At 43.0% G+C, this 27,353-nt stretch overlaps 1 protein-coding gene across 2 annotated transcripts in view; it reads right to left on the reverse strand.

Moving 5' to 3' along the window:
• The window catches only part of cd2ap (CD2-associated protein), a 68,746-nt gene extending 41,646 nt beyond the window's left edge, over nucleotides 1-27,100 (reverse strand). For both annotated transcript variants that reach the window (XM_084439953.1, XM_084439952.1), the window contains exons 1-2: nucleotides 26,889-27,100; nucleotides 4,558-4,715 (exon numbers count right to left, since the gene is read on the reverse strand). In XM_084439953.1, coding sequence (XP_084296079.1) covers nucleotides 4,558-4,715; nucleotides 26,889-26,892 — 162 coding nt within the window. In that variant the 5' untranslated portion in view covers nucleotides 26,893-27,100. The remainder of the gene's footprint in view (nucleotides 1-4,557; nucleotides 4,716-26,888) is intronic.
• Between the last annotated feature and the right edge of the window lie 253 nt (nucleotides 27,101-27,353).

Genomic DNA, 27,353 nt, shown 5'->3' on the forward strand with positions numbered 1-27,353 from the left:
ACCCTAGTCAAATCCCTAGTATGTGTGAAGCATATACATGACAATAAAGAGATATTGAATATTGAAGTTATTAAATCAGCTTTCCAGACATCTTGCAGTGTCTTGTCTGATACCATTGTTAGTGAGAGTAAAATGCTATACATGGTATCAATCACACCATCCTGCACAACACAGAATTCAAAACACAGAAAATACCTGAAAAACTGGACTGGGCGCGGGGACAGATACCAGTCCAGAGGCAACAAAACAGTGGCAAGATGTTTGGACAGTGCTGGTATTTTGTGGTGCAGTTAGGACAGTGCTGGTATTGTGTGGTGTAGTTTGGGCAGTGCTGGCATTGTGTGGTGCAGTTTGGACAGTGCTGGTATTGTGTGGCCCGTCTGTGGATGACCCGATGATGATGTAGTTGGACAGTGCTGGTATTGTGTGCTGTTGTTTGGGCAGTGCTGGTATTGTGTGGTGCAGTTGGGACAGTGCTGGCATTGTGTGATGTAGTTTGGGCAATGCTGGTATTGTGAGGTGTAGTTTCAGCTCTAAAATTTCTTCTTTAGGCTCCGCGATGGCATTGCTGGAAAGGCGATATTTTTGAATTATTTCTGTTTCTGATATTTCGAAAACATTGACAGGAGTAGGAAATATTTTGCCGACATCTCCCTTCTCGAGACGATGAGAACAGTCATCTTTCTGAATGCATGTCTGGTTAGCACCTCCATTCGTATGAAAATACAGATGCAAATAACTGTCCCATACTTTCTTCCAGGCTTGGTAAATAGCACTAGACATGCTAAATTAATCTCTTTGCATTTTCTCCTTCGACTATTTTGCACAGTCATGTAGAAATGCCCAAGCTTGCATATTCATTAATGCATATCACGCATTTTTATGTAAGTGTTAACAGTTTTGCACATGGTTTTACACAGATCTGCCCCTACCCCCTTTATTCACCATGCTGTACCTCTACCCCCTGAGCCCCTCTACCTCTCCTACAGAGTCAGTTACACAGGAAGGTGAGAGTGTTGTTCTCTCTGGGCCTGTCTCTGTTCTCTCTGGGCCTGTCTCTGTTCATGTTCAGACCTGCCCCTCTCTCTTCTCATCACACACACACAAACACACACACACTGTTCCCCACTACTCTGTACCCCCCTCCCCCTCTCTCTAAACATCTCCTTTCCCCTCCTCTCATCTCCTCTCCTCTCCAGCTAGGCTATCCCCCCTCCCCCCTGACTGTTCTCCACTACTCTGTACCCCCCCCCCCCCCCCCCTCCAGACAGCCCCAGGACAGCAGCCAGCCTGAGTCCTGTCCTCTTCTCTCACTCACTCCACCAGAATCTCTCAGGAATGCTGGAAAAAGCACTCTGGAATCTCTCTTGCTCTCCCTCCGTCTCTGCGTGTCCCTTCATTCTGCAATCCACTCCACTAAACAAACAGAATCCAAGGCAACAAGAGCTTCTGGCATTAAATCAAGGATTGTACATTCATTGTCCTCAGCCATCACATGCTGAACCAACCGCAAATGCATTTGATTCCATTTACCACCTGCTGACTGTAAAATCTGAGGATCGCTCCCTGGCTGGGATAGAGAAGACTGACTTGGCTCATATAATACTGATTGACTGGCTCATAGAAGAGCTATAGGCACAAAGTGTATGTTTGATGCCTCTAAAGGGCCGTTCTGGTGTCATGCATGCCAGTGCAGAGGTAAGTAGCACACAGTATGTCAGCTGGGTTATTCAGTCACACAGTGTGTGTGTGTGTGTGTGTGTATGTGTGTGACAGCAGTGGGGATAGCCTGAGACTGACCCCTCACGCCATCCGTTTCCTGGTTCACTCACGCTGACGGGGCATTTCCACAGCAGAGGAAAATAGATATTGTGTGTGTGTGTGTGTGTATGGGTGCGTGTGTGAGTGCGAGACACGATTGCGTGTGTGTATATCTGTTTGTGTGTAGCTGGCTGCCCACAGCTAGAGTCCACTCCACTTCCAAAACAGCTAAGCTATCCTGACACATCCTTGGCCAGATTGGTTGGCCGGCTGACTCGCAGTTCTCCAGAGACTTACTCACGATATCGACGCTTCGTAACGAGAACAACCACTTACCTGACAGTCTACAATTCTGTTGTTCAAACAGTATTCTCAAAGTTCTCACTCATTTCCGACACTGAGGGAGTCTCTCTCTCCCTCTCCCTCTCTGTGTCTGAGGGGATATCTGTGGTGCAATCTAGAGCAAACCTGCACCTCCACCCACACCCACACACCAGTGGTCACACAGCACAGCTGCTAAATAAAACACCGCCCATCACACACCAAATATTATATCAAATCCCACTACCTCACATTCATGACATGCCTGGTTTAACTACAGTAACCATGTCTTACCGAGTCGTCATACACAGCTTCCTCAGGAGAGCTCATTGGTAAACCACCCAGGGAAAAACAGACAGAGACTACATCCGGGAGCAAAAGTCACCCAGACAGCCTCCTTATCTCACAACAGGATCAGGATCCTTAATGGATTACCTATCGCACAACCAGGGATTACAGCCAGGCAGGGAGTGTGCCATGTGACATCATCACATCTCTAGACTAAACCCAGGAGACACAGAGAGAGAGAGAGAGAGAGTCAGGGAGAGAGAGGGGGGTGGAGAGGGAAGGAGAGAGAGGGAAAGAGAGGGAGAGAGCGGTATTGATAGAAAGAAAGGAGGATAATTTTTTAATAAGAGTGCACTTTGCCTTCAGCACTAGATTATGCTCTTAGTCACTTGTTTTAGAAAGGATATGCACTTGTGAGTTCTGGCAAGTAGTAGTACATGGCTTTTCCGATGTTAAATGCAATTATTGTTAGTCGCTTTGGATAAAAGTTCCACCAGTTTCCTTTCGGTGCCTATGTTAAGCACGTGACCATCGCCATCGTTGGGCACAATGGGTAAGACCCCTACCCTGATCCAGCTGAGCTGTACTGAGGTAGTGGTGTGCTGTGCCAAGCTATGTGTGTGTGTGTTAGGGATGTCACGGTGTGGATTTTTTCCCATCGATTAATAAACCCATGACAACACCGGTATTACCAGTAACACCGTCTAGCCTACAAGAGAGCACTTACTTTAATCTTTAACGTTAGACCTTTGCCTTAAGTTGAACAGCACTGTTGTGTATTTGAATTTGGTATCGTATGTCTCCACGGTAGAGCCCTGCAACCCCAAACGGGGCCCAATGGGGCATGACACCATGTACAGATTAGGGTTGGGCTCTGGACGATTTTTAAATACATAGGATTCGGGCCACGCTCAGGCTCTGTGACACAGACACACGTGATGTAGCGTTCCTGCGCGCGAGATGTGAAAACATGCTAGACCGAATGTACACAGCTGAGCTGGCTACGTTAGATAGCTAGTTAGCCAATGTTACTGTAGCTGCCATCCTTTTCCTGCACAGTGCACGTAAATGAACAAATGAGCGGAACGAATGAGTGGAATTAACTGTAGGTTAAATAGTTTTGCTGGTGAGTCTGACGTTAATGTTTCAGTTTGTGGACATGTAGTCTAACTGCTAACTGCTCTGTTACTGCACCCGGTATTTGTATTCTCATTACATTTTCAACCTCATTGTTTCCCAGTTTCGCCTGATTCATTTTCCAAGAGAACGTAATTCCCTGTTATTGCTTTGTGCATTTTTTATTGTAGGCTAATGTAGCTGTGTGTAATATTGGCTTTGGTCTTAAATCAGGCTCAAGCTAAGTAATTTCTTAACTCGTCGGGCTACGGTAGGGCCGGGCCAGAATGCCACGGGCTTGGACCAGGCTGGGGTCGACATTTCATGCCCTCACATACCCCTATTCCACGGCTGGCCGGCAAATGCTCGATCACAGTAAGATATTTCAACATTACACTCGGTCCTGTGCTTCTTTATAATCAGAATTTATTTATTTCGTTTTTCAAAATAACCTAATAGGAATATGCACCATGCCCGAAGCAAATTCCTAGTATATTGAAAAACGGCATGGCAATAAACAAATTCTGATTCTGATTATAAAGCATAGGACCGAGTGTAACATTTATCTTGTTCTTACCCTACTGTGATCGTGCATTTGCAGGCAAGCTGTGGAGGCATAGAATGCCAATTTGCCTCGCAAATTGGTGTTATGAACGGAAAGCTGCTAGAATAGGCGAGAGAATAGGCTGCTAGAATAAGCTAGCCAGTTAACTTATGGCAGCAGCCACTCCTCAGTGGCTATCTTAGCTAGGCTAGCTATCCTCGAGAGGCTTTCCATCACCTCCCCCTCCCCTCTCCCTACTCTCTTCACGTGAATTGAAAGTGAAATCTGATTCCACTAGACTCCACTATGCTGCGTGCACATGCGGAGGGGCAGATCTCAGACACTTGTTTGAGTTTGATGAATACATGGTGTATGTTCGAACACCGAATAACCCTGGGAACACCAACAACCGTGACAAGCCTAGGGTGGGTGTGTGTGTGTGTGTGTGTGTGTCTGTCTGTGTTTCTCTGCCACTCCTTTGTATATGACTTTGAATCGGAACTAGGTGTAGGGCAGGTGAGGCTCACCTTGACAAAGTTGTCTGGGAAGAGTCCTCTCCTCCCGTTGAGGTCTCCCTCCATCCATCCCTCCTCCTCGACCCTGCGGACATTCCTGATGACCTGGCCCAGCCGCAGGCTCAGCTCGTCTTCATGGAGGGCGTCGTACTCATACTCCACTACCACCTCTACAGGGAGGAGATGTAAACTCAATGTAAACTCTTTTAGACTCGTTAAGGTTTTAAACAACAGGCTGTGACATTGGAGTTGGAGGCAGTGAATTGCAGACTACATGGGTTCATAGAATGAAACAGGAGGCCTAGAAACCATGAGGGGAAAACTGGGACTGGTATCTCCTCACTGGGACTGGTATCTCTTCACTGGAACTGATATATCCTCACTGGGACTGATATATCATCATTGGGACTGGTATCCCCTCACTGGGACTGGTATCTCCTCACTGGAACTGGTTATCTCCTCACTGGGACTGATATCTCCTCACTGGGACTGATATCTCCTCACTGGGACTGATATCTCCTCACTGGGACTGGTATATCCTCACTGCGACTGGTATCTCCTCACTGGGACTGATGTCTCCTCACTGGGACTGACATCTCCTCACTGGGACTGACATCTCCTCACTGGGACTGATATCTCACCATTATGTGACTCATGCACGACCAGACCACCATGTTACTACAACAATACAGACCCCCTATCACCATGTCACTACAACAACACAGACCCACAATCACCATGTCACTAGGACAACAGGCTGCTATATGTCAGCTATTCTAGTCGTCATCTCCAGCCAACCACAAGACAACAGAACAGTCCAGGGGGAAAGACCCGGCCGTTGTCTGCCGCATGAATGACCTGCAAGGCTCAGACCTGTAACAGGCTGGCTACAGCAACACACACTCATTCACACATCCACACACACACTCACACACAATCTGTGTTGACTGTGGTTATTTACATATTGATGGCAAAGATAGTCAACCACAGCCGTACAGGTACAGCCCAGTCCATCTGGGAACAAAGACGTGTCTGTACCTTAGGCTGCAGAGATTGTTAAATAGGTCTAATACACACTCGGTTTATTCTGAATCTGCCTGTATTATAAATGTAACTGTGCTACAAACCTCTATGTCTTCAGCACGATTATCTTGAGAACTGGGCACTGTATGAAGCTGACATTCGGCAGCTGTATTGCTCAGGATCCAAGGAAGTGCAGTGTGGACTGTGAAGTTGTTGTTCAGCAGTTTTCATATAGGCTACACTACAAACGAATGTCAGCCGATATCAACGCTTCGTCAAACTTTGCACTCTTGAGATATAGCCCGTCACCGCTAACATGCTCAATGGATCCATAGGTGCATAGACAAAATCCCTCATGAACACCATAAACCCTTGTTTTGAGATTTAGGATCAGTACAAAATGCTGAATAGAGCATATTACTCCTGGTAACTTATCAAAGATGGATAACAAATATAAAGATGTATGTTGGCATTTAGAAAATGAGGCTCACTACAACATCGATGTCTGATCTCTATAATTTAAACTTTCCTGTTTGTCCTATAATATGCATACTGGGTCAAAAACCAGATGGCGTTGGAGCTACTGTTAACCGGCTGTGTACTTTGTATGTCAAGAAACAAATCTTTATGAACTGGAAGGAGCAAAAACCAGCATGTTTGGAAAGAGCATCCAGTCTGCTGGGGGACTTTGACAGAGGACTGGGTGGGCATTGGGACATTGTAAGAAAATATCTTGGTGAAAATGACTGATATCATACTACACCAAGCTGATAACGTATACCACAATGTAGGTAGTAGAGGCCCTGAGACCCCCCCCCCCCCTCGTTTTTTGTGTTTGTCTTGTTGTCTTGTGTAATACATGTTTGTCATGGTTGAAAATAAAATATAAAACAATTTAAGCAAATTTAAAAAGCAAACATATCCGAATGGTCTGAAAAGCAAATTCAAGCATTTTTAAAGGAGTAGTAAAGGGAAAATGCATGTTTAGCCCTGTTTTAAGGTTACTTATGATCATATACAATGGTTCAGATCAAAACGTTGAAAAAACTAGCACTTTTGAGAAAGTCTGATAATTGCTCTACCACCGTTTAGGTCATACAATGGGTGTGGGTGGGCACCTTGAAAGATCATTCAAAAACACTCGAGTTCAAAGACAAATTACAAACACCTATAATAGGCCTAATATTATATTATAATATAATGACCGGAATTTCTCCAGTTTGTCCAGAAAAGTCTAATCTTCCCGGACACATCGACCGGTACCAATTTTCTCTAACGGAAACCCTGGCCTAGGCGTAGTCCTACACTAATAGCCTGTTAACCTCCTCCTAGGGAACTTGCTCAGGTAGCCAGCTATGTGGAGAACATGCCACTGGCTACTACTAGTCAAGACGGCCTGTCTGCTTCTATAAATATGACTACTATTGTTCTGAAGATTATATGGGATGGGCTGTTTGGGGGCCCAATCACTAGGTGGCACTGCTCCACTGAGTAATGTTAGTCCAAGAAGACGGTGTGATATAGCCTAGTAGTTGTCGGAGGGTATAACTATTAAGTTTATGGATGCGGAATTATTTCAAAGTTGATCGCCACTTCATTGCTGTGTGTGCGTCCAGAGATATGTAAGTGGAAATATTTACTTACTAGATACTTGCACTGTTATAATTGTGATTCAGTATTAATAACTAGTAGGCTAGCGTTACCGGAATACATCGCTGCTAATGCCACCCAATGGCCCTTGTATGTTGCTAGCTACATGTTAAGTGATGTTTAGCATAGTTGTTTTTTGGGATAATTACTTGAGTTCTAGAACATCTAGTATGTACTAGCCCTTATGACTAGGAGCTGTTAGCTGAGTGTTTATCATTTGATATTATTTATCTGCGGGTTTTATGTTGCTGTAGCCTATTGCATTGTTCTGAGTGAGCTGTTACTCACGGACCTGTATTGTTCGTTTCAGAACCATACACACCATTGCATTAAAAGCATCAACTTAATCAGCTGTCTTAAGACCAATCTTTCAACCCAAGTCTTGGGGGAATACAGGACTACTTGACTGCATTCTGACCGATGTACACTCCGCGATTATAACCGAGTGTAGCTAGCCTGTATTTATTGAGACTCTGTAACAACTATATTGCATAACCTAGCCTAGCCCTAAATACATGACTCAGCCAGAGGTGCTCCAATGCTCGGCTTCACATCCAGCCTAAATACAGAACACAAACACGGGTCCACAGCACTACACAAAGCTATTAAGACCAGAATAAACACAAAGAATAATGACACATGCAGGCCAGACCTGGGTGCAGCAAACTGCTCTACACCATGCAGCACATAAACTCACACTACAGACACACACACCAGTTGTGTGCAGTTAGAACTCTTAACTAGCTTGGGTGCCAGCTGGTGAACAGCAGTTCTGTTCAGCACCAAACCACACCGGGCAGCAGGCAGCGGTAGCCTCAGCACAGCCCAGCCCTGGCTCTGTTCTCATGACATCATCAACCCAGCACCACAGCACAGCTGAGTAGAGATCAACACACCAGAGCAGGCCTCTAATCACAGATCTAAGATCAGCTTAGCCTTAACCCCTGATCCAAAGTCTACAGTCTGGAGTCCCAGGGCTGAGATCAGTTCTCGGGCAGGGGGGATAGACTGCCAGCTCCATCCCCGCCAGCCTGTCCTCTCTCAGCCCCCAGGTGCATTCAGAGAAGGACCACAGGGAAAACATGCTCTGTTCAAGACATTGGCTGTTCGGGTGGTGGATTACAGACACAAGCTCCCTAATGACTGTTCTTGCAGCTAGCAGCCACAAACCTCCTGAACTCTAGATAAAGCTGCTTCCTCCTAGTCTGCCGTCAGTGCTAACCTCTAGGTTAGGATAAGCCCTCACCACAACACCATTCACCAAGGCTGGTCCCCGGACTAGGCTAGTCCTCACCACAACACCATTCACCCAGGCAGGTCCCCGGGCTAAGCTAGTCCTCACCATTCACCCAGGCTGGTCCCTGGGCTAGGCTATAGGCTAACCCTCACCACAACCCAGGCTGGTTCCAATCCTAGGGCTGTAATTTCCTCTGTCAGTAGCGAGAAACTACAGTACAGGATGAGACACCACCTGACTTGTAAACAATGGCTGAACGGTAGTCAAGGCCAGCCAGCTATAGAAAAAACACACAAACTTCCTCTTAGAATGGTCTTACCCATATTATTGTATCGATATGATGACACTGTCTTTGCTTGCATAGATTTAGATTAAGGTTGCCCATTATTATCACTTATTAACTGATAAATAGGCCCTCCAAATATTATTCTGTATATCAGATTCAGTAGACTTCATACTTCAGTATACAGTATACCATTCGGACCAATGCCAAGTGAGTTGAAAATAAAAATTAAAAAAGTTTTTTTTTTTGTGTAATTGTTTTCCGTGAATTCTATTTTGGAATTCCTTGAAAGAAAGCTACTGGCCATAAGTTTTGTTTCTGCTTGAGGGTCAACTAGTAGTGTCCTCTATCCTAATTTTAAACTGCAAAAATATCCAAACAGATGATCAGAGATTTCGCTAACAAGTGATTAGCAGCAGCAGCTTTGGACATATTTGGGCTGTATGAGGAGATCCTGGGAGAAGATATGCGCAATTGGAATGGATGTTGGATGCTGTTGACATGACTTTATTCAACTGGAGATCAAGCAACGTTATATCCAACAGGATCTGTATTTGGGTCAAAGACGTGACGCTTGTTTTTTGTGCCCCTTTGGTTAAGTTTACATTTTTTAGGTTAAAAATTGAAAATAAACGTAAAGATTAATTGCACACATTCTTTTGTGACAACCTGCCCTAAAAAGTTGTGGTTTTAATTCATTTCGAGAGAATTATTGAGTAAAAATGGCAAAAATGTCTAAGTGGTGTAAGTACAGAAAAATTCAAATTGCTCAAAAGAGGTGAAAGTAAAAAAAAAAAAAAAAAATAGTTTGGCATAATCTTACATAAGAACTATTTTAAAGTTAATAAAATAAGTGGAACTATATTGTTCTGGATATTATAAATAATCCGGGGAATCATGTCAGTCAGGTCAATTTACATAAGTGTCTAGATGGTGTAACCACCATATAAGGATTTTTTTTTTCTTTACAAGAAGACAATTTTGGTGGGAAATGTATCACAGAGAAGGACCCCTGTCTGCTCTTCATGGCTGCATGTCAAGGCTAGTAACTCTTAGAAATATTGAGATAATTTGACATTTTAGGGTATGGTCAGGTATGAAGTGGAAAATGGTGTAACCAGTGAAAAACATTGATTATTGATCTTTATCATAAAACAAGTATTTACATTAAAAAGTATGTTTGAAAGTAGCTAGGTCAACTAGGTAGCTTTCATGGGTGTCCATGTAAATGCCTGACAAATTTGATTTTTAAAGTAAATGTTAAATGGTGTAACCAGTTACAATACAGCCCTACATGAGCTTAACGATACACTTCATCAAAGAAGACTAGACGCTGTTTACAGACGGCCTACTTCCCAGAAAACCACACAGGAGTGATGATAGCCAAAGGTCTAAGGGAAGCGCTTCAGTCATGGGGGCTGCACGAAGATCGGCTAGTCTGCGTCACCACGGATAATGCCACAAACAACATCACTGCACTGGAACTGAATGAATGGAAACAGCTACAGTGTTTTGGCCACCATCTTCAGCTAGCCATTGGTGAGTAAAATACATTGCAATGTTAATTATTATTGTAAAAATAACAATAATTAATAACAATAATAACAATGATTAATATAATAAATAAAACACATGTCAAAATGAATTGTTGTCAAAACATACATTATACATATACTTTCCCCTTTTATCTAAACAGAGAACAGTGTGAAAGGTCTGAAAACACCCACTCAGCAGGCTGTGGAAAGCTCAGTGGGGGTCTGCAAAAAGGTGGTGAGTGCCTTCTCAAATTCATTTAAGAGAAGACGTGATCTGGCCAAGGTTCAAGCAGACCTGGGTTTTCACACTCATCATCTCATCACTGAGACCCCCACCAGATGGAGCTCACGGCAACAGATGATCGAAAGGTTCAGTACAGGTCCTCCATGCAGACAAGAAGGTGAGACATCTGATCGCAACCTGGTGCCAAACTGTTAAAGAGTACAGGATACTGCTCTTTTTGATCCTATATTTTGATTCTGTTGAACTGCAGTCTAGATTCACCCCTTCATAAAACTAAGGCCTTTCCTCTCCCCTCTGATTCAGGCAAGACATCTGGTCCCAAGCTGGCAGGACATGGACGTTTTGGAGTCCATGAACAAGGCATTGAGCCCTCTCATGGAGTTTACAGATGCCTTGTCTGGGGAGAAGTACGTAAACGTATCCTTCTTGAAACCTGTACTGCACCCCTTCAACAATCAAGTCCTCAAGTCTCAGGATGATGACACACCGCTCACCACAAACATCAAAGGGGGCATTCTGAAGTATCTCAATGAAAAATATGACGACGACACCACTGAGAAGCTGCTTGACATGGCTACACTTGTGGACCCTCGGTTCAAAACCACCTACATAAAGAAAGAGAGGATCGACTTCATGAAGACCAGAGCTGCTGCAGAACTGGAGAGCCTGGTGTCTGAACATGCATGGGCAGCACCAGAAGTCTCCATTCCATCTACCGCTACAGCTGCTGGAGATGAACCAGAGCTTCCCCATGCAACAAAGAAGGCAAAGAAGACTTTGGCCAGCTGCTTTAAGAAAGCAGCACTGGCTGGTCAAGGAGCCTCCCAACCAAGCAGAGCGTCCATTGAAATGGAGCTCAACATGTATCTCCAGACAGCTGACCCTGATTCGGAGACCGAGCCTCTACAATGGTGGAAGCAGCATGAGGTGAACTTCCCACTTGTGGCCATGCTAGCCAAAAAGCACTTGTAAATCCCCGCCACTAGTTCCTCATCTGAGCGGGCCTTCAGTGCTAGTGGGAACATAGTTACATCATGTAAGAGGTCATGTCTTAAGCCAGAAAGAGTGGATCAACTTGTCTTCCTAGCTCTCAACCTGTGAAACAAATTGGTGGAGCAGAATTGTTTTGGTGGAGATTTATTTTTTTTGCACTTTTATTAGTACTTGAAACAGAGTGTTATGTTTACTTTTGATGTTCACTTTTGATAATGTATATTGCTTATTTTGGCTGCACTACTAGAGATTTCCGAAACTTGAAACAGAGATTGACTTTTGATAAAGTGTGCATCTAGTGGAAAAATGTGTCTTATTCCAAAGTTAGGTTTTGATAGACTCATATGAGGAGAATTATTCAATCTTCCAGACAGCAACTCCTCTTGTATGTTAAAATCAAGCTCTGTGCTCCTATTGTTAAATCTACCTCTGCCTCTTCTGTGGTCTCTGGCCCAGACTGACTGGCACACACTTCTGATATTTTATATTCATTGTACTTATGTTGTTTAATATTGGTTGACTATTGGAGACTTCTGACATTTGAAAAAGTGTTTTATATCTGTTTTTTATTTTTTATATTGATATTGGTAAATACTTTGATTTAATATTTTGATTTACTGGCTGCACTACAACAGTATGTCTTTTCTCATCTGTGACAGTTCTGCTCAACATCACTTCCAAATAAAAGGAGAAAAAAGAAAGTGCCTTTCATTTGTATTTAGTTCACAGGATAAAGGTAGTCATGGGGCATGTGGTTATTCTGTATAGACAATTCTGTCATAGAATACAGAAAACATACTATATTGTGATATATATCGTAATTGAGATATGAAATGACCCATATCGTGATATAAGATTTTGTCCATATTGCACAGCCCTAACTCCAGTAGTGAAATATCAACTGCACTACTGCAGGGCTTGACCCTAGCCTTGAATACTACATGCACAGATGGACACCCACACAACACATACACGACTACGTCTGAATTCAAGATGCTCGCAGTACGAATGGACAGAACAGAACTGAATCGTATGATTAACCAGGTCAATGGGTTAATTAAATGATTAACCAGATTAACCATTCTAGTTAATCTGGAAAGCAGGGCTGTACATCAACTTTTTTAGCACATAGCACTGGTGCTACAGGAGTTGATAGTTCTGTAGCACAAAGCCAAAAAGTTGTAGCACAGGTATAAAATGTCCATTATCACCTCTACTGAACACAAGTTATGCAGTTCATCACTTAAAACCACCGGGAAAGGGATGTTACTGTACACAATATGAAATAATAACATAATAACACAATAATGTTTTCAGACAAGCATCTTTAGGTTTTCCCGGCTTTTGATTTTGCGGTGTCTTCATGATTTGGGTTATATTCTTTTTCATTAATAATTTCAACATCTTTTTCCTTTGCTCGTTTGTTTGGGTTTTTCTCTATGATCTGAACAAGGAACCAGTGTTTCTTGTGGAATTGATCTCTTGGTGTGGTGGTGCCAATCTGAAGACAGACAAAATAAGGAGGATTTATATACCAAAGCGGGGGTCTGGGCGTCCTCCCCCCAAAAAGTTTCAGAGACCTAGTTTCCTGTATTCCTATATGACTTTTAAAGACTGAAAATAACAAAATTGTGACATATAATTGAAAAGTATACTGAAACAGCATGTTTAGCCTACATGAAATATGCTTTCTTTAATTTTTTGTTATGGGGTGAGAATAATAGATAGAATGTTTTATTTAATAAAAATAAAAAAAGTTTGATACCCATTAAACATTTGGTTCAGCCTGCCAAAAAGACGGTCGCTCAATCAGTCAGTCAGTCAGTCAGTCAGGGCAGCGCCTCTGATTCGCATGTTGTACTCGCGCTTGTGGTGTGGGCCGTCTCATTCAATCAATCAAAGCTTTCAAAGCTTTGATTCATTGACAAATGATGCTTGCTGACTGACAAACAGCAGCGCGTAAGCTACGTAGGAGGCTCCGCTTCGGCTCAAACATAGGCTAGGCTACTGGGTGTAGCTCCACGTCGTGTTTCTACACTGTATTTTTTTTTAGATAACGTTACATATTTATCACACTTCAACTATAGGCTATTTTTTACTTGTCCGATCAGACAACTGCATGAGGAACTTGCCCGAAAAGAGTTTATTGGTCCAGGGGAAGCTATAGGCTAGCCTACCTGACTGCTCTCACTTTATTTCACCTCACTCGTCTCACTTTATTTCACCTCACTCGTCCTCCCGGCTTCAACACGGAAAAAAACGCTGCAACTCGCTGTCTGTCGCACGCGTGCTACAGGGCAAATAAATTAATCGCAGACATTTTTTTTCATAGCACGTGCGACATATATGTCGCAATGTACAGCCCTGCTGGAAAGGCTTTTTAAAATATTTAGCATAGAACTATTTAGTCGCAGCACATACGTGTGTAAACGTCCGCAATCTAGGTAGCCTAGCAACATAAACAATAACAATAGCTACCGTAAGTAGTTCTGCTTCCTGAATCCCCTCTGTGGATTGATCTACACATCTACAACGGTCGCGTCAATACAAGTCAATGGATTTCATAAAATGATCAATAAAACCCTACAGGATACTTTGCGGCAAATTTAATATCAGAACACCAACGGACACCAATTACCCCCTCGGTGAGCTTCTCGTCTTTGAAATTGAGAGTTTAACATGTTTTTGAATTATTTTTAACGGTGCCCACCCACATCCATTGTATGACCTAAACAGTGGCAGAGCAATTATCAGACTTTCAACTTTTTGATCTGACCATTGTATATGATCATAAGTAACCTTAAAACAGGGCTAAACATGATTTTTCCCTTTACTACTCCTTTAACACATACATACACACACGCATGCACACACACATACACACACACAAACAGAAAAATCCCATAACAATGATACCACACACCATAGTAATCAATACTACACTAGGACAACCCCATTATACCCCTTGCTGCTCAGACAGACAGGAGGGGTGGATGGATGGAGGGGTGGAGGTTTGGATGGATTGATGGCGGGATGGAGGGAGAGAGGGGTGTGTGGAGGGATAGGTGGATAGAGGGATGGAGATGGAAAGATGGCAGGATAAAGGGAGAGAGGGGCGGGTGGGTGGATGGTGCCGCCCCCCACACACACCATCCATCCACCCACCGTGCAGCTCCCTCCCTCAATCCAGCTCCACCACAGTCCCAGAGTAGCCTGGGGCTATGGAGCAAGTAAGTGTGTGTGTGTGTGTGTGTGTGTGTGTGTGTGTGTGTGTGTGTGTGTGTGTGTGTGTGTGTGTGTCTGTCTGTCTGTCTGTCTGTCTGTGTGTCTCTCTCACTCACTCACTCACTCACTCACTGACTGACTGACTGACTGACTGACTGACCGACTGACCGACTGACTGACTGACCGACTGTTCCCAAAGCTCCCGGTTTGGACCTCTGAAGGAAGCAATGAAGAACTTTCACACACAGTATCAGACACTTACTGCACTGTGAGGTGATTGTATCACCGAGCTGCACCGACACTCACAGTAGGCCTAAAACACTGAGCTGACAAGCTCCTGGCAAGCTTCCTGACCTCATTTAGATTCAGTGATGCCGAATTCCATAGTGTCACGCTACATGTCTGTGCGCGTGTGTGGTGAACCGGGTCAGTGGGTCTGCTGGGCTAGTGTTGGTGGCCTGCCCTACATCATAGGAGGTCACACACAATGGGATGGATCTCCTGGTATCTCTCTCTCTCTCTCTCTCTCTCTCTCACTCACACACACACACACACACACACACACACACACACACACACACACACACACACACACACACACACACACACACACACACACACACACACACACACACACACACACACATAAAAAGTTGATTCTAATCCCCACTCTCGGGGCTTTCTGCTTAAGTGGACAGAGGGACACTGGGCCCTGGTTCTGGGGAGGCCTGATAGGAAGCTTTGTTGTACTCTAAACACTACACTCTGCATACTCACTGTACACTGACTGCACTACTTTTTGCACACTACATTGTTCTTTTTCTTAGCTTATCCTTTTTTGCACTAGCATTTGCTCTTTGCACTGTCTCGTCCTTGCACCCTGTACAATGTTGTCTCCGTGTTATGCACCACGACTAAAAGCAAATTCCTAGTACGTTGAAAAACTGCATGGCAATAAACAAATTCTGATTCTAAACTGTGTTGTTTCAAACCACATGACAACCTGCGTGACTCAGTAGAGAAAGACTGCAGGTCATCGGTGAGACATGTTGTTGCCTTGCTAACCAACTGGTGCTGACCACAGCATCTCGACATCTCACTGAGGTTCCGTCATGCCCCCAGGCCTCTGCCTACAGCTTACTGTAGTTCCCCATAAGAGCATCTCCCTCATGACAACATAGCCTACTCTCTGCTGCTGTGTCAAGAGAACTACTGTAGCTACACTGCTGCTGGTAGCTAGCCGTAATCAGCCTCACTCTCAGAAATCAAAGCACCACAACCCCTCAGGTTCAATTCCGTACATAGATACACCACATTATACATGATGCATGTACCATATTCCTACCAGAGAGAAGATCAAATGCTTTGGGATGTGTTCCACAGTGCTCAATAACACAGGGCAGGCAGGCTACAAGCTGTACAGCTTCCCTTCTTGGTTATGTCTCCCATGTTGCCTAACAACTCCTAATACCCTGGTCTTGTGTGTCTATAGTGTCTATTAGGGATGTGCGCAGTGACTATTTTCAATGACGACTAGATGGTGGTTCTGAAACCGACTATATGACTAGTCTAACACTGGTCGTATCGTATTTTTTTATACAGACCTGTCTGTATGCAATAAAAGCGGCAGCCCAGTTGCACTTGCTGTGCAGGGTAGGCTAATCAAGTAACTCGGTCTTTGTCTTGTTTGCCAATATAAAAAGGGGGTACTTTGTGACAATTGCTCACAAACAGCACAAGGTCAATACCCCTTTGTTGAAAACTATTTTCCTAATTTCCCTATCAAAGGTAGGTTGGGCCAATGAACGATGTCATCGTCCATCGCTGATGTTTAATAGCCAAATACGATGGTTGAGAAAACATTGTTAGGCTACATCATGTTAAAATAATCGCAGGACACTTTTTAAACACTTAGGATGTCAAAATTAACAGTAGGTATTATATTTGTGCAATTAATTAGTCCCTGTTAGTTATTTTCCATATTGTGTCCCTCTTGAAGAATTAGAACAGCGAATTGGAGCTAGAGGCAACCCATTAGCATATTAAGACTAGGCATACGCCTTCGGATTCTACCATCTTTCTACACGATTTTATCAAACTTAGCCCACCATGATTAGCCTAATACAAAATAAATACTGCGCTGTTACAATAATATAGCATTAGCCTGATTATTAGGTGTGGTTTCTTATCTTTTTTCCATGCCAAATATGACACTGCAACCCTCCTCCACGCAAACTGCCACATGGCTTTTCATCAATAAGTCCAGTTAGCTACCATAGAATACAGGTCGTTCATCTGATGATCAGAAATATTACTTGTTTCATTGCAATAAAAAGCCATTATGACAGACATAACCTCAACCTAATGCCGGGCTCAGACTACAGGATTTTTGGGCCAATTTATCCCCGATTCACCCCTCCCGACAATCGGAGGAAAAATCTGGTCTGGAACGTTGGTCGGGGCCGATGATCGGCCCAGATGATCTTGTAATGTGAGGGTTTTACAGATCCAATCTTATTCTTCCTGGTCGGCTTGAAGACCCATCGGGGCGGCCCCGATAATATCAAACATGTTTGATATTTAAGATTATTATGTCCCGACTTTACAAGTGAGACGGCGAGACCAGTGGTTCGTTGCTCCCTCGGGCACGATAAGATCCTGTAGTGTGTGCTGAGCCGTTATTTTCAAATCTTGCTGTTTGTGCTTGTTTGAGATGCGCAAGAAGAATATCTGTTAAGATTCTCCTTATGTGCGTGATGTAACCCGATTTAGAAATTGGTTAGGATTTTAAATATCCTGTAGTGTGAGCCCAGCATTAGGCTACAGAAAAATAGATGGCTGGTCCGAGGGGCAAGACTATGAATTGAGTGTTATTCTTTCCCAAATTCCGTTTTTCCGTTTTAATTTGGTAAATAGGCAGGCTACCTAATAGGGCTGCTCAATTATGGCAAAAATCATAATCACGATTATTTTGATTGATAATGAGATCACGATTATTTAACACGATTATTCATAGATTTTTTTTTTTAATCAAAAGTCTTACATTTTTCTTAACAAATCAAATTATACGTTGACTTTGATAACAATTAATTTATTAAATGTTGACAGTGGCTTTTCTTTTTAACAATGTTCTTTGGATTAGATACATTTCTCCCATGGGAGACAAATAGTGAACCTTGACCTTGATAAATAAATAAAAGTGCCAAAATTGATAAATAAAGATGGATATATATTTCATCTTAATGTTGAAATCCACGTCAATAAAATGTAGTGTGAGGCTAATGTACGGCTACATGGTGCGGCTTGGCCAGAGGTCCCTTGTAGTGGCAAAATATTCGGCTGTAGCCACATCATTTTCAACGGCCTCACGACACTCTTTACACAGAGCAGGCAGTGCAACTCTACTGAAATGGTGACGAGATGGCAAGGCTTAAAGCTTGTCCAAAGTATTCACCATTTTCTTGAATCCGGGGTTGTTGACGGTGTTGATTGGGCACTGGTCTTTACCGATAAAGAATGTGATGACGTGCGTTATTTCTTTATGTCTACGGGAGCTGGTGGAATATGTGGTCGCGTTATAAAGGGTTTCCTGAATAGATTACTGTTTTGCAGTGATGAGAGGGCTTTCTCCTTTTGCTCTTTTTTTGCTTGGTCATAGACCACTTTGTGAGACGACTTCAGGTGATTAAAAAGATTTGTCGTGTTGCTTTGAGGGGCGGCTACGACTGCATAGCAAGTTTTACACACCGTGTCAACTTGGTCCAAATCTGTCTCCACGAACCCATAGTGTTTCCACACCACTGACAATGTTTTAGCTCTCTTGTCCACCAGCAGCTCTCTTTCTGCTGCCATAATCTTCTTCTTGTCGTGTTTTGTTCGAGAGGAGCATGCGTGCGCCTCGCTTGACAACTCGTCTCACTCTGAACTAAAGTGTTTGTTTTGGGGCTTTGGGGGGTGGGGGAGGGGTCAAAATCCGATTAATCGAGCAGCCCTACTACCTAACGTTAATGATGAACGCTGGTGGTGACAAAACGACTAACGTTAATGCCGAACAGACAGAAAATGAGGGTGAAGACGTGGAGAAAAAGGTGCGACCTAAGGTATTAAAAGTGTGGGAGTACTTCAGTGAAAACAAGAGACGGTGCAATGCAAACTATGTAAAAACCAGTTGGATATCAGCACCACCACAATGCGGGAACACTTGAACAGGAAACATACAGGGGTAATTTCTTTGGAGGACGGGTGAGTTTAGTTATATGCCTCTTTATCTTTCAAACATTACTAGCTTAGTCTGTCCTATACTACAGGCTGCAGGTAGTAGGCTACATTGTTATATATCTCAGTAGCTCAGCAGCTGAGTGTCCATTCCAAGCCAGCTGCAGAGAGTAACGTTACAGCAGCATAGACGAGTAGCTAACTAACTAACGTATCGTAACGTAACGCATACATACATAGGCCTTTTAGTTGTGTATTATTATGGTCTGGTCAGGTGTATTATTAATTTTATTTAGCCAGATATCATACAGACTAGTTACACTCCTTGAAAGTCAACTCTGGTTTGAAAGCCGGGAGACAGCCATGTAGGCTAAGTTAGTGAAGTGTAGCGTATGATAAAGCTTGCAAAACAAACATCTCGTGGTGCCTCCTAGAGAACGCTAGGAAGCGGCTACATTAACACCCACTCTGAGGCGACAATGTCACAAAAACTGTAAATGTATACAACCAGACAACGTTTGGTGATAACAATTTAGCTTACTTTGTAGCTCAAAGTGTCCTCTAAACAATTCCTGTTTTCAAATCTAGCGGCGTTGTGTAGGTTTTATACTGGGTTGCTAATTTTGACTATAGCGCTGTGACTTGGAATCCTGGAGGAGGGCTGTGTTAACTCCCATTCCACCAACTCCTATGTACTGTAGAGTAACGTTGGTACAGTAATATGGAATTCTCAAGGTATCGCTATGCAATATTTACAGGGCGACACTTCACATAATTCCTAGTGATGATTTGTGGTCGTTTTTAACTAAACTAAATAAATAGGCTACATAAGCTGAAAATACGTAGGTAGACTCTCTATGATAAGTAATTGTAGGAGAGTACAGTGCAGCACAGTGAATTATAGAAGGAATACTCTAGCATACCTTAGATATTGAATACATTTTTCTGTTTTTATCTTTCCCTATTTTTAGTACAAGTAAACAAAAGAAGATTGTAGCACAGGTTCTCAGTGCACAATAAATGATTAGGCTTCAATAAATATTATGATAAATATCAAATATCATGACTGAAAATAGTAAAAAGGGATAATTTATATTGCATTTAATGGTTAAAAGTTAAAAACATAATTCATGGATGGTGTAGATTGTAGATAAGATAACCAATTAAGAGAATTATTGAAGGAATACTCTAGCTAGAGGCCAGAAGAGGAGAAGTGCCTACAGAAAGCAGAGATTCAAGGCATGACCGGAACAAATGACTAATCGAAAAAATAATCGTTAGATTAGTCGATTACCAAAATAATAATTTATCCCAGCCCTAATGTGCACATCATGATGTCATATAGATCATGTCATATTTGAGTACACATCGCTCAACCCTAATCAAAGGCAGGGGTCGAAATTAACTTTTTAGCTCACCAGCCAAATGTCTGGTAGATGAAAAATTGTACCCGCCAAACCTTTTTTCAGCCAAAAAATAACATGTAAAGCCTTTTTGTGTCGCGTAGACATACAGTACATTTAATCTGGATAATAACATGATATGGTGGTGAATAAAAACAGTGGTCAGAGCAGATTCTTCAGTTCCACAGCACAGGTGGTGTTGTAGTCCTGTCCCGCACTGAAAATATTGATCTAGTGAGTAGCCAACCCATTGTTAAATAACAAACTACTAAGCTATTCCATAGGAATGAGCCTATAACCATACCAGCTGGGCAAGCTGACTTTGCTAGCTACCTAAACTAACCCTAATGGTATTGTCCTGCTCGATTGCTGTGCAAAATATCAACTGACCAGTTGTTAAAACGTATTTCACAACACTGGTTATTCTAGCCAGCAATGTCAAATATATGTGACGCTTGTTTTGGCTGTCTGGCACAATATGGTTAGCTTCATTAGCTAGCTAACGTTAGCTAGTCACGAGACAGTCCCAGTCAGCTAACGTAGCATAGCTTTAAATGACAACAAGTTTGCTTGCTGTGAATAGTTTACGTACATAGGTTCACCTGTTAACACAACAGAAATGTTCGCCAATTAGTAGGCTAGTAGCTTTACCTTGCAGGCTAGGGATAGGCCCCCAAACATTTTTGATGCACAACAACAAGCAGATCCACCCAGTGCTCTTATCAAGCACATTCATTCATGTGTGCGCTCACTGCGCTGTATGAGCTGATGTACAAAAAACATCACCTGCCAAAGTGTCGGGTGGCTTCCAAAATATACACGCCAAATGAAAAATATACCCGCATTTGGCGCTTGGAGGGTGTTAATTTCGAACCCTGATCAAAGGTAATATCTCATCTAAACTAAACCTTTTATTGAAACAGAATTAAGCAAAGCAGAATGTCTCCGTTTCATGAAGCTATTTGCTGTTTGTTAAGCAATTAAAAAAAAAAAAAAAAAATAGCCCAAGAAAAGCACAATGTGGCACAATGTGACAAACTTAAATAAATAGCATACTTTATATGGACGTTCATAGGCTATAGCCTATTCATGTCTAAACATATTTATTTTAAGTCGGAACATGGCCGAAAAACAAGGCTGCTCTCCCTTGCCTATTCTGCCCAGATTGTGCGCAAGGAAAACATACTTGCTTGCCTTCAAGACGATCGAAGTGGGGTCATAACTTTCCTGTTAACCTACCATACACTAGAAGACTTTGAAAAGACTATGGGTCTGACACCCTCTCAAATCTAAAGACAAATGTGTCAAATTTTTAGTCACAGACTATACTATTTTGCAAAGACTGGGATATTGCAGGGTCTTTATTTGCAAGACTAGCCTACATTTCGAGGGCTGCAGCAATTTCTGTCCACTTTTTTCGCGTCTCCCCTCTATCGTGGTATTGGCTTTGTCTGTTAATATCCAAGACATGTAAAAAAGACTACGTGTGAAGAATAGACAGACGATATAGTGTGAATGATGATGCCTTCACTTAGACTATAATGTTAGAAAACAATTTTTATTCTTTTTTTCGTTTAGGGATTTTTCCTAAACGTTTATGGCAGGGGTAATCAAGTAAAGTTCTAAGAGGTGCAGTTTGACAAAATTGCCTCAAGTCAGGGTCCGGTGTTGATGCATGCATTTTTTATGCCCTCAACACATTTGTTTCTTTGCATATTCCTATCAAATTATTTGTTGTATGTTACTTTGCAATATGTGAAGTTAAAATATTGTTCACTTCAGTTGTATGGTCCCCAACATACTTTAAAATCAAATAAAGTAGGCTACATTTCAACAATATTTCAACCTGTTTATTGACACTTCACATTTAGGAGGGATTTCAAATTTAGGAGGGATTATAAATAAAAAGTACTGTAGGCTACTATAAACTTGAGTAAAATGAGGTCTACATTTAAAAGCAAAGTAGCTTTTCAAAATGTGCATCTGAAATTAAACTTAAAACTTAAAACTTAAATTTAGAAAAATAAAACAAAATCTAGCTTGAGTTTCCCTTTTGTGTTAACAATCTCAACACATTTTAAGAATTGAACTGCTTTAACACCTTTTTTTCTGTCTACCTGTGGCATCCCACCCTCCCACTTTCCCTCTTTGTTTGTCGTTTCCGGTCATGCAGTGTCCAACTCATGGATGTATTAATAGAACTGGATACAGCCACTCCATTCACTGACCGCTATCAACAATGAAGCCCTTTTGAACCGCGCCATCTTGGCAAATTTGTAGTCATTTGACTATTTCCGGTTACTTTTGTACTTGCGCAGTTGTGCTTTTATGGCCTTCCGGTGACTTTTGTACTTGCGCAGTTGTGCTTTTCTGTCCGACGCGCGTCCACGAAAAAGTTCACCTTTATGTGAAATGTAGACGCACGTTCCCGGCTCTCTCGGCTCTCCCCGCTTTGATTTAGCAATGAAAACCGGCTTGCATATTAACCTGTTTTTGTCAAATATATCCATTGGAGAAATTATTTTTTCATCCAGGCATCTTAGTTTTAACAGGTTAAATATAACTGAACATGTTTTGTTTGCTAGTAGATGGTATTCATTCCGTTCGCGATAACGTTATTGCAGCCAGGCTAAATTCCTCCAGGGAGCCAGTGACCGGCGAGTTGAAGAGCTTCACTCCCCGCCAGCAGGAGCTTTGGCCGCTGCTACCGCATCTCGGATAACCCGCTGAGTTCGTGGCTGCTATTTCACATTCGCCCTTAATCAATCGAATCTTATCTCCGTATAAATACACATTAAGCCTATATCGCCTTATTCACCACAAAATATGTTTCAATCTGAGGTTATTTTCATAGATAGATTTTGCCTAATTTTTGATAATTTACTGCCATGCAGGCCGTCTGCGCTGTCCCCAGCACCACCTTAACAGAGGAAGTTTGAAATGTCTAAATATTCCCAAGCATGTATTTCCATTCGTAAATCACATTAGCTGACCTGCCCGGACAACTGCATCTCATCCGATAAACATAGCCTATGAACAATACATCCATGATGGCAAGCCAGAAACGCAGACACAAGTTCAAGTACCACAAATAAAGGTAGCCTATTAATTCTAACATCAACGGGGTCCCGGCTAAAGTCTTTTAATACCATCCATCGTCATCCGCTTATCCGGGGTCGGGTCGCGGAGGCAGCAGTTCCAGCAGGGAGCCCCAGACATCCCTTTCCCTAGCAGCATCAACCAGTTCTGCCTGGGGAATCTTTAGCCGTTCATAGGCCAGTGCGGATGTTTAATCAAATGTGTTAATGAAAATGACCACAAAAAAGGAGAGTAGTCAAAGCACACCGCTCAAAAAGGGCTTAATACATACAACAAACTGATCAGGCTAATCATTTTTTAATGAAAATGACCACAAGACAACCTCCTGTGCATAGTTGAAATGGTAGCGGGATACGGTGATAAACTGGAGTGATCATTTGACAGCAATTATTAGCCTTTTCCAGGAATGGACAGAAATGGGATATTTTTAGAATAACAGGAATTTATTCACATACAATGGAAAGGAGTTGATGTGTAGGCATAAAGATGAAACGATACACTGAGTTTGGGTGTTTTCAGTCAACGTTGGCGTTGACCGCTTCTAGCTATCGAATGGCCGACTGGTGTAAAATGGATAGCCTAACGTTAACCATAGAGAGATAAATGTAGGCTATGTTAATAAAGCTAACAATGATGTTGTAACATGCATGCAGCACTGCCGATCTGAACGATTGATTCTTTATTACCATGGATCGGTATTGGGATTGATCAAGGGCGAATGTGAAATAGCAGCCACGAACTCAGCGGGTTATCCGAGATGCGGTAGCAGCGGCCAAAGCTCCTGCTGGCGGGGAGTGAAGCTCTTCTATTCGCAACGGCCAGGCCAGGCCAGTAATATGATCTTTACACGCCTCTCCCCCACTTGCTCCAGCACGCATGCGCACAGGCCAGCGCGCAGACTGGCTATTCTCCGGCTCACATTCTCTGCGCTACGATCGGATTGTTGCTGACGAATGACGACGACAATATTCTCGGCACCAACAACGATCGTAGCGCAGAGAATGTGAGGGAGAATAGCCAGTCTGCGCGCTGGCCTGTGCGCATGCGTGCTGGAGCAAGTGGGGGAGAGGCGTGTAAAGATCATATTACAGAGGCTAAAGACCACGTATTTGAAAACCAAAACAACAATGGCTCGCGTAGAGGAATCTCAACTGTCGATTCATGCAATCTGATTGATGAAAACAACCGTTTAGCGGCCGAAAATGGATTTTGAGAAACTGCATTCCCGTTGCCCCGTCGGACGCCATTACATGGATATACTGGCTCGCGCTGGATTTTAAATTTCTTCTACAGGCCTCCGAACAACACAAAAGTGATCTCGGTGAGTCAAACTTCTTATAATATGTCGTAAATAAGGTCCAGGTTGTCAAAAACGAGCATTTTCCTTTAACGATAGCTAGGCTGTCACATGTAGACTGGGTGACGTCAGGCAATGAACATGCAGATTCGATTGGCTAGCGACGCATGAGATAGTAAACAAATGCCGTAAAATACTACAAAGACTGTGCAGGCTCAAACTAGTTGCCTACGCTCCGTCAAAAGGGAGAAATTCTCATTGATTTATCGGGTTAAAGACGAGGTCCGGATTGGACGGCTTCTGTGTCCGAATCCGGATCGCGGTCTGCCTGTTGGTGATATAGGGTTTATGGTTTCATTTCCGTGTACATGTTTAAACGGCCTATATTAATATATTATAGAAACAACATTTTGATCCCAGGCGGATCTTCGTCAGGTAGTGTAGGTATTTCCTAAGCAACACTGTATAGCCGTAAAACGACTATCCCGCACATCTCTAGTGTCTATCTGTCTGTGCAAGACTAGTCGATTATGTGATGCACATAGCTGGGCTGTACACAGTAGTTGTTCACAGACGGCCAGAACACTGCCTCAGGTTACGGTGTATTGGGAAGTCACTGAAGGCTGAGCGTGTATCAGGGTAGGGCGATACAGAGCTGTGCAGAGAGGACCGCCCCTGCTTCCTGGTGGAGCTGCATTTCTGTGTGTGAGTTACGCAACACTGTGACAACATGATGTATTGGAGGAGGAGGAGAGAGCTGGAGGGGAAAACTCCAAGGCCACGCAGACGGCTTGCCTGCCAGTGAGTGGCATACCTACAAGTCATCACACACAGAACTGCACACACACACACCTCAGCAAAGAGGAAACTCAAAACTACATTCTTTCACACTGATCACAGTCGCTTGATATGAGAGAGAACATCAGAGCACACAGTGAGTGTGTGTGTGTGTGTGTGTGTGTGTGTGTGTGTGTGTGTGTGTGTGTGGAGAGAGAGAGAGAGAGAGAGGGAGAGAGAGAGATAGAGAAATGAAAACAGCAATTAAATTCAGATTACTGCAGTAAAAGCAGGAAGACTGTCTGACAAGCTAGAACTTCACACTAATATGAGGTGAAAAACACCTAAAGGGTTTCCAGACAAACCACTGATGTAAGTACTATGAGGAAAGTGAGGATGCCACAGAATGAGAGAGAGGGCTTCAAAACAAGTTGAAACACAACAGTGGCTTCCGTTAGCTGAGAGCAGAGACATACCTCACTGATCAACTCACTAGGCACAGTAAAACATTGGTCTGAAACAGCACTTAAAAAAGTGACATCTTAGGCCAGAACCAGTTTCTCAACATAGCAGGAATCCACACCAATAATCTAATACATGCACGACCACTCCAACCACAGTTCTGCAGGCTCTGTAACTGCGATTTACACCCATTAAGTTACCTTTACCGCGTCACCACGACGAGGGGAAAGGAGTTTCTAGTCTTAACCAAATAGCATATTTACAGCATACAAGTTGAGTCAGTGGACTGCTATTAAGATGTCAAAAACAGTAATGCTACGCCCATTCTCATTACAGTAACGTTACATTTGCAATCAGCTAGCTAACAGAAAACAACCCAAAGGAACGATGTTTGCATTGATCAGAGAAGTTGCAAGATGCTGGAAGTTGCAGTCTGGGGTAACTGTGCAAGCTGGCAAGCTACAAACCAACAGTTTCAGATGCTTTCCGAAACTAACGTTAGTGGTTGAAACTTGACAGCTCATTTCCAACACGGATCCTATCCTAACATTAGCTGGACTGTCTGTCTAGCCTCGCCAGTTAGCTAACTGATCATCTTGCTTGCAATAGTCTATATAAAACACAGTTATCAATAAAGCTATGACATTTGACGCTTGATCGATGCTGGCACGCTAGCTAGCTGCTTGATCCATTCCACAACATGCTAACTGGCTAGAAGGCTAGCAAGCAAAACTAGCAACTCGGTTTCGTCCGGATGGATAACCTGCTTGGGCGATTGGATTGGGCTCCAACCCGGACCGCCCTCGCCGAAACAAGGCCCCCATTCTCTGTCTTTCGAGCGAAGAATCGCAGTAGCTAAAAGTGCCACATAACATACATAAACCACAATGAAAAACTCACCCATGATGTCCTTCAATGTAGCCCCACCGTATCGCTGTCGGATGTTTGGAATGTCCTAGCTAGCTATCCGGCTGCTTACGTTATCCAGTTAGCAGATTGAAGGCTAGCTATGTGTATTTACTAAGCCAAGGTGTTTTTGTTGTTTTTTTGCTAAATAAAGACCGATAATCAAGTTATGCTCGTCTTGTAGCCATTCGACTTTGCCTGATTAATAGCCAGACAAACGTAGATATCTTTAGCAGTCGTTTCAGCCTTTAGTGTGGCAGGAAGTTATCCCGAAGTCTCCACCTTTCTTGGACTTGCCTGAAAAACTCATATCTGCCACACAACAAAACAGCAGGAAACTTCGCGATGTTTCAGGCGGCAGGATACCAGCAGGGTACCGCGAGAGGAACGCTATCTCTCTCTATCAGCACAAGCCAGGAGCACGCTGTGACGATGGAGAGGCAGAGAGCAGCAAGTCAG

Source organism: Borostomias antarcticus (genome assembly GCF_949987555.1).
Source record: "Borostomias antarcticus genome assembly, chromosome: 6".
NCBI classification, from domain to species: domain Eukaryota; kingdom Metazoa; phylum Chordata; class Actinopteri; order Stomiiformes; family Stomiidae; genus Borostomias; species Borostomias antarcticus.